This window comes from Glandiceps talaboti, chromosome 2 (assembly GCF_964340395.1).
Source record: "Glandiceps talaboti chromosome 2, keGlaTala1.1, whole genome shotgun sequence".
Lineage (NCBI taxonomy): Eukaryota > Metazoa > Hemichordata > Enteropneusta > Spengelidae > Glandiceps > Glandiceps talaboti.
Window position 1 is genome coordinate 16,750,581 of NC_135550.1, and position 13,358 is coordinate 16,763,938.

Below are 13,358 nucleotides of genomic sequence, written 5' to 3' on the forward strand. Positions count from 1 at the left end.
TTACTCGACAAAAGTATTTTTCTCTTCTGTAGATGGAATCTTTGGGTCAACGTATGAGATATAACACAGTAAAAGGTTATATGAGCACCAAAAGTTATACAAGTGTACATTTCTCTTCTTCTCTATTACCTGTAAACATGACTTAAAAAGATTAAAGCTAGTAGGCAGTGACAGTGAATGTCGTCACTAACAATACTTCATTGATGGTGATATCATAAGTGACTGCATAAAGTATATCTGTATTTTTATATTGACTATTCTTATATACTACATAGTGACATTTTCGATAGCCATTTTACAATGTAGACAATCTTCATGATACATTGTACGAGTATTTGATAACAATTTCATATATTTCCCAATTATTAATATTCTTGTTCGTTGATTATTAATTTCTTTCCATAATCCTCTTCGTTTTTGGGATTCTAACATGAAATCCGTCATCCGTTGATGGCATATCTAGTACTTGTTAAATCAGCTGCTACATTCATTGTACTTGGTTGTTTTCTTCTACTTGTTTTGTTACTTTCTCGATTATTGTTGACAGACTCGTAGTCATGCTGATTTGCTAGGGATTTCCTAAGCATGTTTCAGTGCTTCTCTTTTACTGAGGGTTGACAGGCATTTGTCATTGTCTTTGACAAACTTTTTAACTTCTGAAGGATTGTGCCGAAAGTACTGTCTCAACGCCCAACCAATGGCCTTTCGAATGAAGAAGTCCTTTTCGTGGCAACGTAACAGACAAAACCTGAAATTGGAAAGAGTAAACATTATAAAGGAGTAACGTTTGAGTAAAACAACGAGGCACACTGTAATTAAACATTGGGTCTTTGACGTAATCATTCGGTGAACCATCCCTATATGGTGTTCAAAGTAATGACAGACAACATAACTTATTTTCCCCTATGTAGCATGTGTACATCCAACGTGTACATTTTTTTTGTATTTGACTTAAAGTATATACGCAAAGTTATCATCTATCTTGTAGGAATTGTGAAGACTGTTGACAGAGATCAGGTTACAATCGACTTTAGACACTGAAAGCTGATATCAGATATAATATGACACATATACCTGCAGGTTTCTTAAAGTATTTAGTATACAACTACATAAAATTGACTGTTTGCACCTAGATTATAGTTTCATTAGAAGTAGTGAAGTTTATGAATGAGATGCGATCACCTCCTATCCTATTGTAGCTGTAACCGTTTATGATTACTATACCTGAATAATTTGTCTTTGTCAGTGTCATCTTTGTATCTTAGTTGATGTATCAAAGCTACTCGTCGTAGCCACATATTGTCAGCTTGTATCCAATCCTCTAGGATAGGATTCAGGTGTTCTGGGTGTAACTTAGCTAACTGTCCAATTGCTATAAAAATAAAAGAGAAAAAGACAACTATAAGAAATTAAAAGAAGAATAACTTGTTTGAATTACAGCTAACACGATGTATGTCGATTTATAGTGTCTACTATACACTACCAAACATTATCCCGGCTGTGCAAATAATCAGTGTAAATTATGAAAAATTTTGAGGAAAAAATTACATGAAGTAACTCAACGTGTTACGGCTCAAATTAAATAAATAACTTAAGAAGGAGTGTTCCATGCGACGTTAAGGTGATTCGGGTTCTGTCTTGACTCGTGAGCCAAAGTAATTTATCGGCTCTTGAAAAATAAATGCGGACACGCTCGCTAAAGTTGCCACGACGTGTTTTATGAAGACGATGACTATAAATGTTATACTTTGGTGATGATGATTCAGGGAAAAATAAAGTTATGTAGTTTAATTTCTCCGTTTCTAAAACTTACTGGGAGCCAGAGCATCGACTGTGTCCCACCAGCTTTTCGTTGTAATCAGCGACTTGAGGCATTGTATAGAATGCTGACGTTCCTTGTCATTGGAACCACTTAGCAGTTTCACATTTTTACTAGCTAAATCAGCACCGCAATGCTGGTATTCCCTTTCCGACTGTTGCCATAGCAATAGCAGGAGTTTTCGAAGCGTAACAACATCTAATGGTGGTGACGACTGAAAAATCTGCTCAATGAGAAACAAGGAATTCTGTAACATTGAGGTGCAAATCAGAAAATTGTTATAGGATTTACTTGGAAATACAGAGAATGTCTGCTAAAGAAACAATACTTTAATACTTAGTGTATGGCAGCAACAACGCCAGACTAACCCGTGTTTGTTTCTTCGCCTCAACAGAGTTCATTCATGGATTTTGTTTCTAGGTAAAATAGACTCACATATTTAGTATTTTTTCTGGCATCGACCTATATTTAATGTTTACCTTCAAAGACGCCACATGGATGAAAAACGGGTATATATTGTTATTACAATGTAGTTCTATGTCACTAAAAAATCAGGTAAAACAACATACATGTAGCCTAGCCCACGTCCGTGTTTGTTTGTGTAACTCAATGAACTGCAAAAAGCTAAACAATGCGCATGAAAAGATCTAAAAAGTTTGTGATTAAGTTTATATGTACAGGAAGTGAATGTAACAAACCGGGTTTGTTTGTTTCACCCCACTTTATGAAATATTTTTAATAACCGACCCATCCGTTTTTTAGGGTGTTATGATGAAAAACATAAAAAAAAAGACAGCCCAATCACTGAAGCTTTACGTGACATGTAAGAGTGGTAGTTTGGCATATATTTTAAGAGTTTTAAAAGTTTGCATTCCCAACCTCTTTATCAATGGCACGTCTTGTTGGGGCCTGCATTCCGTAAAATTCAAACTGATTCCTCATGTATTTCTTCGCACCTGCTGCCTTCTGAGCATCTGCCACCGATGCGTACATCTTGGTGATTTTTGATAAAATCGCGGTTGGAGCGCCACCACTCATTGGTTCTTTTAAAGGTTGACCGCCCTTCTTGTTCGCTTTCCTTGTCAGTAGCTCACTCCCACGGCGACCACGGCTCTTCCGTTGTTTTGTCTTGGGCATTTCGAGATGAAAGTTTCTAGAGTTTGAAAAGCACGGGGAAGTGGTAAAGACGAATAATTTAGGAGGAAGGGGGCATAAAATCAAATAACAACGTAAATTGATACCGTACAGGAGACCACAGTTGAAATTGTGTCGCCACCTTCAGCTCGGCCGGCCATGAAGTGAGCCATCAGCGGTGAGGATAGATATTACTGATACTGTTGTTTAAAACGTTTAAAAAGTTGACGTCATAATCAGAATCACAATCAGATTGAAAGGAAACTGCATCTGTCGATGTCGTCATATTAGCGCCTGATCCAAAAAATTACGATAAAACACACCAGACAAGGAATATTACCGCCGAGAATATACCCGCTTGGTGATAGTGTAACTGACTGCTTTTATATTTGGGGAAAATAACCTGAAATTTAATAACATTTGACACCAAAACAATAGCAGACGTAAGTTTTAATAGCCGATCGCAAGGTAGCAGAAGAGTACAAATTGTGTAAAACACATAATTTAAGCTTAAATATCTAAATACAGTAACAGATACAATATACATACACAATAGTAATACACACATGTTAGTGTGTTTGTCACAGGCACTTGTTTCCCGATATATGTTTTAGAATAAAAATAACACGGGTTTCTAGGATCGCCTAAGTCCACACACTGCGAAATATATTTATATTACGCGATCCCAGAAACCCTTGTTATAATTTTACCCCTTTCATATAAATATTTGCCAAGTATCTCAATATTATCGACATTTTATTGTATTCAGGAACATATATTGGGAAAGAAGTGACTGTGGTGTTTGTTTCAGAGGTCCCTGCAACAGTTTCTGATTCTTTCATCTACACTTGATTTCGAGGTAAACTTTTAATCCGTTGTCATCAAAGTTTTTATCTAAGCACAAGGAGCCAATGATAAATTAAAATGTTAAATTAATCTAATCTTGGCAGGAACCGTGTTACAAACAAACAAACAAATAAACAAACAAACAAACAAACAGAGGCACAGACAAACAGATAGATAGACAGACAGACAGACAGATAGATAGATAGATAGATAGATAGATAGATAGATAGATAGATAGATAGATAGATAGATAGATAGATAGATAGATAGATAGATACATAGATACATAGATAGATATATAACATTGAACATACACAAATAAACAAACCATATGTAAGTATAAATACCATAAACACATGAACAAGTGTCTGTCATTATGTATATCCACCAGCCTATATACTAAAATATGTTACAAATAACGTTTCTAAAATTATATGCTCATTCTCATATGATATATCATCATGATTGTACACGGTTTTTTTTTGTTCAATGAATATGTAATTTTAGAAACATTTAATATTAGTAACATACTGTAGTTTAGTACACAGGTTAACGTTCATGGCTATATACATATATTATTTTGGGCTCTCTATGACGAAAAGTACGACGTTATGAGTTTAGATAAAAACATCATGAACGAAGCGTTTTCGCGGCAAGTTGGTATATTTTAGCAGCCCGATGTGTAATCGCATTTTGCACATGACGGTCATCTTTCTTCAAAACATGAACATTTTATATTACCACAAATCATCGTCGCAAACCACGGTCTGTTTTACGGCAACGTTCTTAACGAACCACCTCCCACTTATTTCGAAATGTAGTGGAAGAAATAATAACTCTGGTTTGCGGGAATGCCACAAATATATTTAATCCTTGACTTTGAACTCAAAAACAAAAGACGTTGCGCAGAGTACACATGATACAGAGATAGGCAACGTTCTGCTAGATCAGAAGCTATCGCTATCATTCCATCTAAGATATTTTATTTCATGTAACATTGTGATTGTGATGGTTATATCTAGAGACCTTCTCATATGATAATCACATAATAAGCAACCAGCAAATGATTAAAATATAATACAATGTGGATGTACGCCCCCCTTGTGTATATATAATTATATATATACATTTATCTGAGTCATCATGAAATAATCCTGGTAGTCTACCTAGCCTCTATTTCACTTGACAATAACAATGTTGAAATACAGTTATTGATAAATAATATCTATGATATTGCAGGGATGTGATAGTTGCAATTAACGTTTCAAATACGAACAGCCTCGTCAGTGTACGTACACCGTCCAAAGCAATGTGTTCACACACGCCATAGTCCCACACTACGATAGCTACATAGCTACAGGCAGCGTCTACACGGGAATAAATGTCTCTAGAGGGAGTGCGTTTAAAAGAAGGAACTACTCATCTCCTCCACACGAATGAGATCCCTATTAAAACACAGACAGTGAATCGTAACTGGTGAAAACACTAGGCTAATATTCCTGGGTATCCTCGTGGAAGAATTGCATATCTGTGGATATCAAGAACAAAAGTTTGTCTGTTGGTCAAGAATTTCACGTGGGCCATTCAGAACTCACTAGGGTGGCGTTGGTAGCACTGGGCGTTTTTTTGCTTTAGATTGTTATCTAAGCAGTGGCATCTGTTAATAGTATTCGGGATAAGCTCTGCTATCTGTGTAGCGTCTTGGAACATACTTCGTCGCGTATTCCCACACAATTATAACTCCGCGCGTTTTTTTTTACAATATGGGTGGTATATTCAGCAAAAAGAAAAACTACGATGTTAGCAACAAGAAGGGAAAGAGCTCGACCAGCGAAGAACCGGAGGTGGTGCATGTTGAAGACAACAAGGCTGGTGACAACCAGATCGAAGTGAACGGGGGAGAGCCAACCGCCGTGGAGTTGGAGGCCAACGAGAAGGACAGCACGTTGAAGAAGGATGCTAAAGCTAAAGAAAAAGAAAACAAAAAGAAGGAAGAGGCCAAAAAGAAAGAAGAAAAGGAAAAGAAGAAACGAGAAGAAGCGAAAAAGAAAGACGAGGCTAAAAAAGAGAAAGTTAGTAGGAAAGATTCTAAAAAGGGTAAAAAGAACGAGAAAGAAAAAGAACAGAAGGAATCATCTAACAAGGATGAAGGTGCCGAAAACGTTGAGGAGGCCCCGAAGGTGGCTGCATCGGAAGAAACGAAGGTGGTGGAAACGACAGCCGAAACGAAGAAAGAAGTTGTAGAAGAAGGCAAAACAGTCGTGGAGACAGTTGAAGTTACCAAAACGACTACGGTCGTTGTCAAGGAGGGAGAAGAAGTTGTCACCAGTGTTACAACTAGCACCACTGTAGAAGAGGTAGGTTTATCATGTTTTCAGATCTTGTTCTCTTACTAGCAGACAGACACAGACTGCATGTTGCAAAAGTCACATGGTATATACTTCCATGTAAAAGCGACCATGGCGGTCAAAGGTTCACAGACAGGTTTTACATGTAATATTGTAACGAATGACAGGTCACGAACCGAGTTCTCTATTAAACCAAACGTGCGTGTTTTGACGTAACTCGATAAGATCGCACATATTGCAATTACACAAATTGGCTGAGTATGTCAACAATATCTAATATAATTCTTGCAGTCCAGTGATGCAGATCTCGGTCGTCGAGTTGCTTTGTTATGCTAGCTTTCTGATTTCAAAACTTCTGTAATTATCAATATCGTCCACAGATTTGAGCTTGTAATTATGTGGGTGATACTTTCATGATTTGAGCAACTGCTGTCACCACTAGAGGAACTGCGGAGTTGATGATGAGTGGACATAGTCATAGTAGAGAGTAAGAAGTTACATAATGGAGTTATTTTTACCGTCTAAAATAAATATTGTGGGAATGGTTTCTTAAGGGGATCCTGCGTAGCTACTGATGGGAGATTTGGCAGCAATCTCGGTTCTCAGTGAAATGGTTGATTTACCGTCGTCATACGGTGATCAGTAGATGTAAACCAATATTGCACAAAAGCCTTTGTTCGCTCTCAGTGTAAGTTGTCAAAGTCTGCGAAGGGCATGAACCTATTGTTGTCTGGGGGATCGGGAGAGCTCTTTTGTCGACGGGAAGCTTTGATGAAGGATCGTCATTTGCATAACAATAGTCCAACCAATCGAAAACAATCAATAATTGTTGTATTTTTTCCTCCAGATGCCATACATTTTCGTATCATTTATTTGTTAATATCATTGAATGGGGATTACTTTACCCAGAACATGGCTTTTTAATTTATGCTGTTTATTCTAGATAATACAATAACATTGTGCTCGTGTATTGAATTCATAATGGCCAAATCAGATGTATTTGCAGTTCCACTTTCTTTCAAAAGTCTGAACCGTTATTGAAACCATTAAATGATATGGTTAAAATTAATTTATCTTTTTATTTAGTGCAGAGAAATTACAATTTAGGAGACCTGGTGTTTCAAGAGTCTGCATGTCAGAGGTGATGGAAAATATAGTGCCCTATTATGTAGATTTACAATGTAAATGAAAAACAACAAATAAAGCAAGGGGAACCTTTCTCATAATTGTTTTGTATTAATAGTATTGTAGAATTGTACAGAGAAATGTTTGAAATTGACACTTATCATGTAAGCATGTCAGCATGTTGTCTAACCATGCCTGTTTCAAATTAGCCTTGGGATTCAACTGTCTGGCTTGAAAATGCCATTCACAATATACTGTCAAACCAGTATGTAGAGTCAGATAGGCAAGTCTCTGGGCTAGGATTGAGCAATGATATTGGTGTAAATCAATCAACTAAAAAATTCTATGCTGTGCCTCAAGGTGGCCTTTTTTTTATGAGCACAACTGAATCTGTGCAGTAGGCTAGGGCCATAGGCATAGTAAAGACTAGTGTGTGTGTATATGTATGCGAGTGTGTACAAAATTTGACATTTGTCTGGAGTATATACTAGTAGTAGTGAATTCAAATGTGGAAAAGAAAAAGAGGGTTGCCATATTTCCTTAAAACCTTGAAATAACCAAAAATCTGTACAGTCACTATTAAAATTAATATTTCATAAATGTATGCATTCTGAAATCAATCAATGCATATTTATTTTGACATGTTCATATTTTTCATAATATATATATATATATATATATATATATATATATATATATATATATATATATATATATATATATATATATATATTACATAAAGATAACTCATAAAATAACCAGACAAAATATTCCCAAGTAAATAATACATAATTATAATGACATTGTTTTAGCTATGTTCCCTTATTTACATTGTAAAAAAGGAAAATACCCAAATTGAAAAATCTTTTGTTAGTTGGCTTTGAATGTCAATGACAGGTCTTGAACCAATGATCGTTTCAACTAAGAGAGATATTGTTATTACTTATTACATAACAGTTCATAAGAAAAGTGGTCTAGCACATTATTATTGTCTATAATGGCATTGCAAAAATGATGTAGGTGATATTGACGGGGCAAAATGCACTACAAAATTTGCTCTCATATTTCAAAAAACATATCACACTACATTTTATTTCACCATTGACTGAACACAGAAATGTCTGTCCATATTCACCTCTATCTCTACATGCATCTTCAGCATGTTTCAGCACAGTTCAACACAGAAGTATCTAAAATCTGAGTCTCCTTTGCATGCATCAGTTTCAATGCAGTTCAGTATACAGGAGCTGTATTTATGCCTATCATAATATTTGTTTGAGACTGAGCCGTTTACATTTGCAGTACACAAACTACTGTAGTTTGTGTCTTTGATACAGGGTTCTTGAATTGCATAGCATAGCAAGACAGTTTCAAACTAATGTGGCCACTTATTGTCCAATGTCAATATAAGTTCAACAATGAAAGTGGGGTGGTTTATGAGTATATCATTATCCATTGATCACACACATATAGCAGCTGTAGGTATCAAGTAAGATTAATTTTATGAGTTGAAACTGCCCAGGCTAATCATCCTTTTAGTTTTGTAATGTTTTAGAGATAAAATCAAATCACAAACTTTCACTCATTACAAGGACCGAACCTTTGATTTGCAAACATTTCTGTACAGCCTGTGCTGCATTATCTAACAATGAAGAGTCCCAATAACCAGAGATGTGAAGCAAAAAGTTGATGCTATACTTTGTACATTAAATGGGGTGGGATGGGGGGTGTTGGGGGTGTTGGGGTGTTAGCATATAGGGAGGGTTAGTTATGGTACACACTGTTCAAAAAGAACAACATGACGTACATAGGTTTTTGCATCAGGTAAATTCCTATAGCAGACATATCTAGTACAGCCAAGATACTTATTGTAGGGTTTCACATCATTTCCAACATGTTACTGGAGAATCTGTAGATTTGAAAACCAGCCATAAGTCTCTGGGCTAATATAGTAATGTCTGAACCATGGTTTGTGTAGCCATAATATTAATATTATCATCAAGCATGTAGTAATGATGCCTGAAATGGGACTTAGTTTGTTTTACATTTTCAGTTATAAATTTAAATTCACTGACAGTTTTATGTCAACTAGCACTTCACATTCATAAATGGTAGAAGTCATAATAACATATTTCTTTTATTTTCATAATTATGAATTATAGAGTAGAGTAGAGTATATTTAATTTGACACGAAATTAATATGTCATACAAGAACATAATCTATGGTCAATGATATACGTACAGATACAATGTAACTACACAACAATAAAATAACACTAAACTACTAATAATTTCAATAATTTCTAATAATTTTAAAATTATATTAATTTTGTGTTGATCATTTTTTGTGGCATACAGTGAAAATTCCAGCCAATACTAGTACACGCTGTGTTTACTAGTTTTTCATTTTTCACAAGGTTTGAAAATCTGTGTCTGATACCATTGGAATTTCTGTGGTTAATAAATAAGAAAAAAAACAGTTTAGGTTGAACAGAGGCTTTTTGTTTGCTGTGCTATACATGCCAGAGTTATCGGGTAGACAACACAAATAGACGTGAAGGGTCCATTGAACTGTTGGGTCGGTGTGTTTGTAAAGGCTATACTGTGTATTGACGGCCTCAAGGTGTGGCCTTGTGGCCCCATGTTTGCTGTGTATTCATACCGTCTACCGGCTTCACAATTGCACATGTTTTTGGGTTTCTTTCCGTTTCTATCATTGCTTGCCTATACAAGTTTGTAGTACTACATACAAGTGGGTCACACTCATTGCAATCATTCCCATTCATGGTATCTACTCTATCAAGAGTAAATAACCATCTATGACTGTTCTTTATACCCTGATACTGTTAAGTTTGATTCCATTTCTTACCAACTTCTAGATGTATTTCACGCTATTTCCTCATAGATGTATCTCTTGTCATTTTTCAAGAGTGTTACAAATTTTTTTTTTAGTTTCTGTGTAAATTTTCAACAGCTTTGCAAAACATAAAATCAACTATTTTTTTAATTTCAGTGTCATTTCTATTTGGGATGTCTTTTCAAGTTTATCACATTCATTTATCATCTTGTTCATAATTTTTCCCAAAATGCAAAGATTAATGACCAACCTGGCACCCAAATAAAACTCTTTATTTTAGTATTTCGTGCCAGTAACAATGTTTTCATTCTTTTGAACTCAATTTTCCAACATGTGGATTGAAATGTTGATGATTAATGTGATGTGTCCTATATGAGTGTTGTCAAGATTACGCACAAAACATGACCTGAAACTGTCTACAGCATATGTGAGAACTAGAATACTAGGTCCTCTCAAAGAAATGAAAATATCATGAACATTCTAAATGCTAGCAGTCATCTACACTGCAGTGTATTGTTAAAAGCAATCTACTGCCTACACACACTGTCACTTTGGGGTTTTGTGAAATTTGCAATCAGTGAGTCTGGTGTGAATGACATCATTGCCTGCAGAGATACATCATTATGTAATTTTAGTCTAGAATTTCAGACACTTTTTACCCCTAGGTTACTTTCAAGTTTCCAGACCAGGCATACGCAGCTCAAGAAGTTCTGTACTACCTAAAGTAAACCAATCGATGTATCACTTTTATGTTGAATCATTTTAACCAAACTTATAATTTTTTTTTATAAGTAAATTAATGGCAACTTTAATTTGTGTCATTAAATATGTGCATTTCTTAAAGAACTTGATTAGGTAATACATTAGGTGTGGGAGTCAGACAAAAACAATTGTATAATGGCTAAAGTTTTTGTTTTGCAAACATTGCATTTGTTACATTGTAGGCTTTCTGATAGACTTTGTTACATTGTAAACTTTCTGATCAAATAGAAATCTATCCAGGTACCTGTAGTTTTTTGTCTACATTGCCGTTTAGTGACTATTTAAAGTTTATGGTAACTATTTGAAGTTTATGGGATCAGCTAAGTATGGGCATTTATGACTCAAAATGGGTCATAAATTGGACTTGTGTGTGAAAAAAAAACTTAGTAGGTATTACAACAAGCAAAGATTTGACAGGTTTAAATCCCCCAATGAAGAATTCAAATTTGTTAACAATTTAGTGTTTTCTTGTTAGGCAACCATGGCAAACAACATCGAAAATAGTATATAGGAAAACTAAGATAAGACTTTCAAAAATCGCTCATGTCAATACTCCTGAAATTTGTTCAGCAGTGAAAATGACTAATCCAGGCCCATTAGACCAAGCCTGGCCAGACCAGAAAAAAAATTTGTTGTTTGGAAAATTTTGTACATTATTGAATTAAATAAATATTATATAGCAAGAAGCAATGCTAGACAAAATCTGTAAAGTATTGGAAATTTTGCACGTAATTTTATTGAATTAGGAAATGTTGTCATACAGAGAGAACTAATTCTAGACAGAACCGTCTTTGTTTGAAATAGATTGACCTTTGACCTGTCACTGACATGCTTGACAATTTGTATGTCATTTTATTGTATTGAGTAATGCCATGGACAATAATGCTCATCAATTTGTCAATGATTGAATAAAAGAAATAATTGGCCAAGTGGCCCTTGTTTTTGAAATGGGCAACACTAATAATGAATAAAACTAACAATTAATTTTCCAATCTGTATTGTATAATTCTGTTGTATTGTTTACCGAGATTGATCCCCAGTGCAAGGAATGCTATACTACTAAAACAACTAGATATATTTTACTACATACTTCAAGATATCCTAGTATGTTGTTTGCTCACATTCTAAAATAAACTGCAAAGGAATATCAATTTTCAGGTTTAAAATATTTTGGCAAAATGACTGTAAAAATAACATTCCCATATTAAAGTCAAATATGTGTGCTTGTTTTTGTAATTTCAGTGAAAATAGATTTACTTTATACAAGTCTGTGTAGCTAGTGTGAAATTTATACTGTCCATTGGTGTATATGTGTGAACATTTCATAACATGAGTATGGTTCCAGATGACAATTTGAAAGGCATAATTTCATTCAGTAACTATACACTTTCAGTGGAGTGAATCCTGTAATAGCAGGGATTACAGTTTCAAATGATTATGGTTTCCAGTTGCCACGGTTATGACTCATCCTTTACTTTGGCTTTCCTGCTTAAAACATCTGTGGTTGTTTGTCTGTGTGCAAATGGTGTGGTTGTGTATACTCTAGTTCTAGTTAGTTTGGCATTGAACTTTACAATTGTGAATAAAGTCTCTTTTTTGTTGTAATTGTTTAACTATTATAACCCTGCAATGATCTGTTAAACACACACACAAGTGGATTTTAGTCAAGGATGTGCTTAGGTTAAATGATGTAGCTTCCTGTTGTTGACATGGCACAGTTGATAAATTGCAGAGCTACTACCCTGTAGATGATAAAGGAAGTCTTAACCTACAACATTATTCACCTTGGTATATTGCCAAAGCAATTTCTCCTTTCTCTACACAATGATGATAGTCCTATTCAAAGGTATAAACAGTATTGTCAATAACACAGTTGCATTGATAGCAAGGGTTATAGTTTACCTAGAGATCTTTAGATAATTGCTGCCATAGAGGTGTATATTTCAAATGTAATGAATATATTATAAATAGCCGCAGTTGAGGAAAATTAAAAGAAGAGTTAACATTTATTTTTCACCAGTTATGTTCACACATAGTCTGTAAGATAGAGACATTCCTGCCATCGCTATCAGCCAGAACTAACTGTGGTTAAGAAACCTGATAGAGCTGAACAACACTAGCTGCGTATCTTACAGTCTAGTTCACACAATGTCATGTAATTTCCTTCCCTTTAGTGTTGTCCATTCAGTCCGACTATTCTGCCATCATACAGTTGTAATTGACATTTGATTTTATTTAGACTTTCTCTGTTTCATTTTCAGTCAATACCGTATTCATGGATGCTAATCTCTTGTTCTGCTTTATAGTTTTTACATTATTTCAGTTCAGTTCAGTTCAGTTCAGTTCAGTGTTCATTACATTTCTTGTTGTGTTTGTACTTGATGTGAATTGTTTGGATGAAGACAAGTTGTGAGATTTAAAACCATGGAGAGTTAAATGTCTTTGTGACTTCTATGACATATTGGTT

At 35.0% G+C, this 13,358-nt stretch overlaps 2 protein-coding genes across 3 annotated transcripts in view; one reads left to right on the forward strand and one right to left on the reverse strand.

Annotated features, from left to right (window-relative positions):
- Window positions 1-563: 563 nt before the first annotated feature.
- On the reverse strand, window positions 564-2,956 carry LOC144444831 (uncharacterized). Its single transcript, XM_078134379.1, has 4 exons — window positions 2,699-2,956; window positions 1,814-2,042; window positions 1,225-1,372; window positions 564-748 (listed from the first exon to the last, which is right to left on the reverse strand). The coding sequence occupies exons 1-4, from the start codon at window positions 2,954-2,956 to the stop codon at window positions 580-582; spliced, it is 804 nt and encodes a 267-aa protein (XP_077990505.1). The 3' UTR covers window positions 564-579.
- A 2,275-nt stretch (window positions 2,957-5,231) lies between these two features.
- LOC144448128 (uncharacterized) overlaps window positions 5,232-13,358 on the forward strand; it is a 40,714-nt gene continuing 32,587 nt past the window's right edge. For both annotated transcript variants that reach the window (XM_078138284.1, XM_078138292.1), the window contains exon 1: window positions 5,232-6,156. In XM_078138284.1, the coding sequence (XP_077994410.1) occupies window positions 5,563-6,156 (594 nt within the window). In that variant the 5' untranslated portion in view covers window positions 5,232-5,562. The remainder of the gene's footprint in view (window positions 6,157-13,358) is intronic.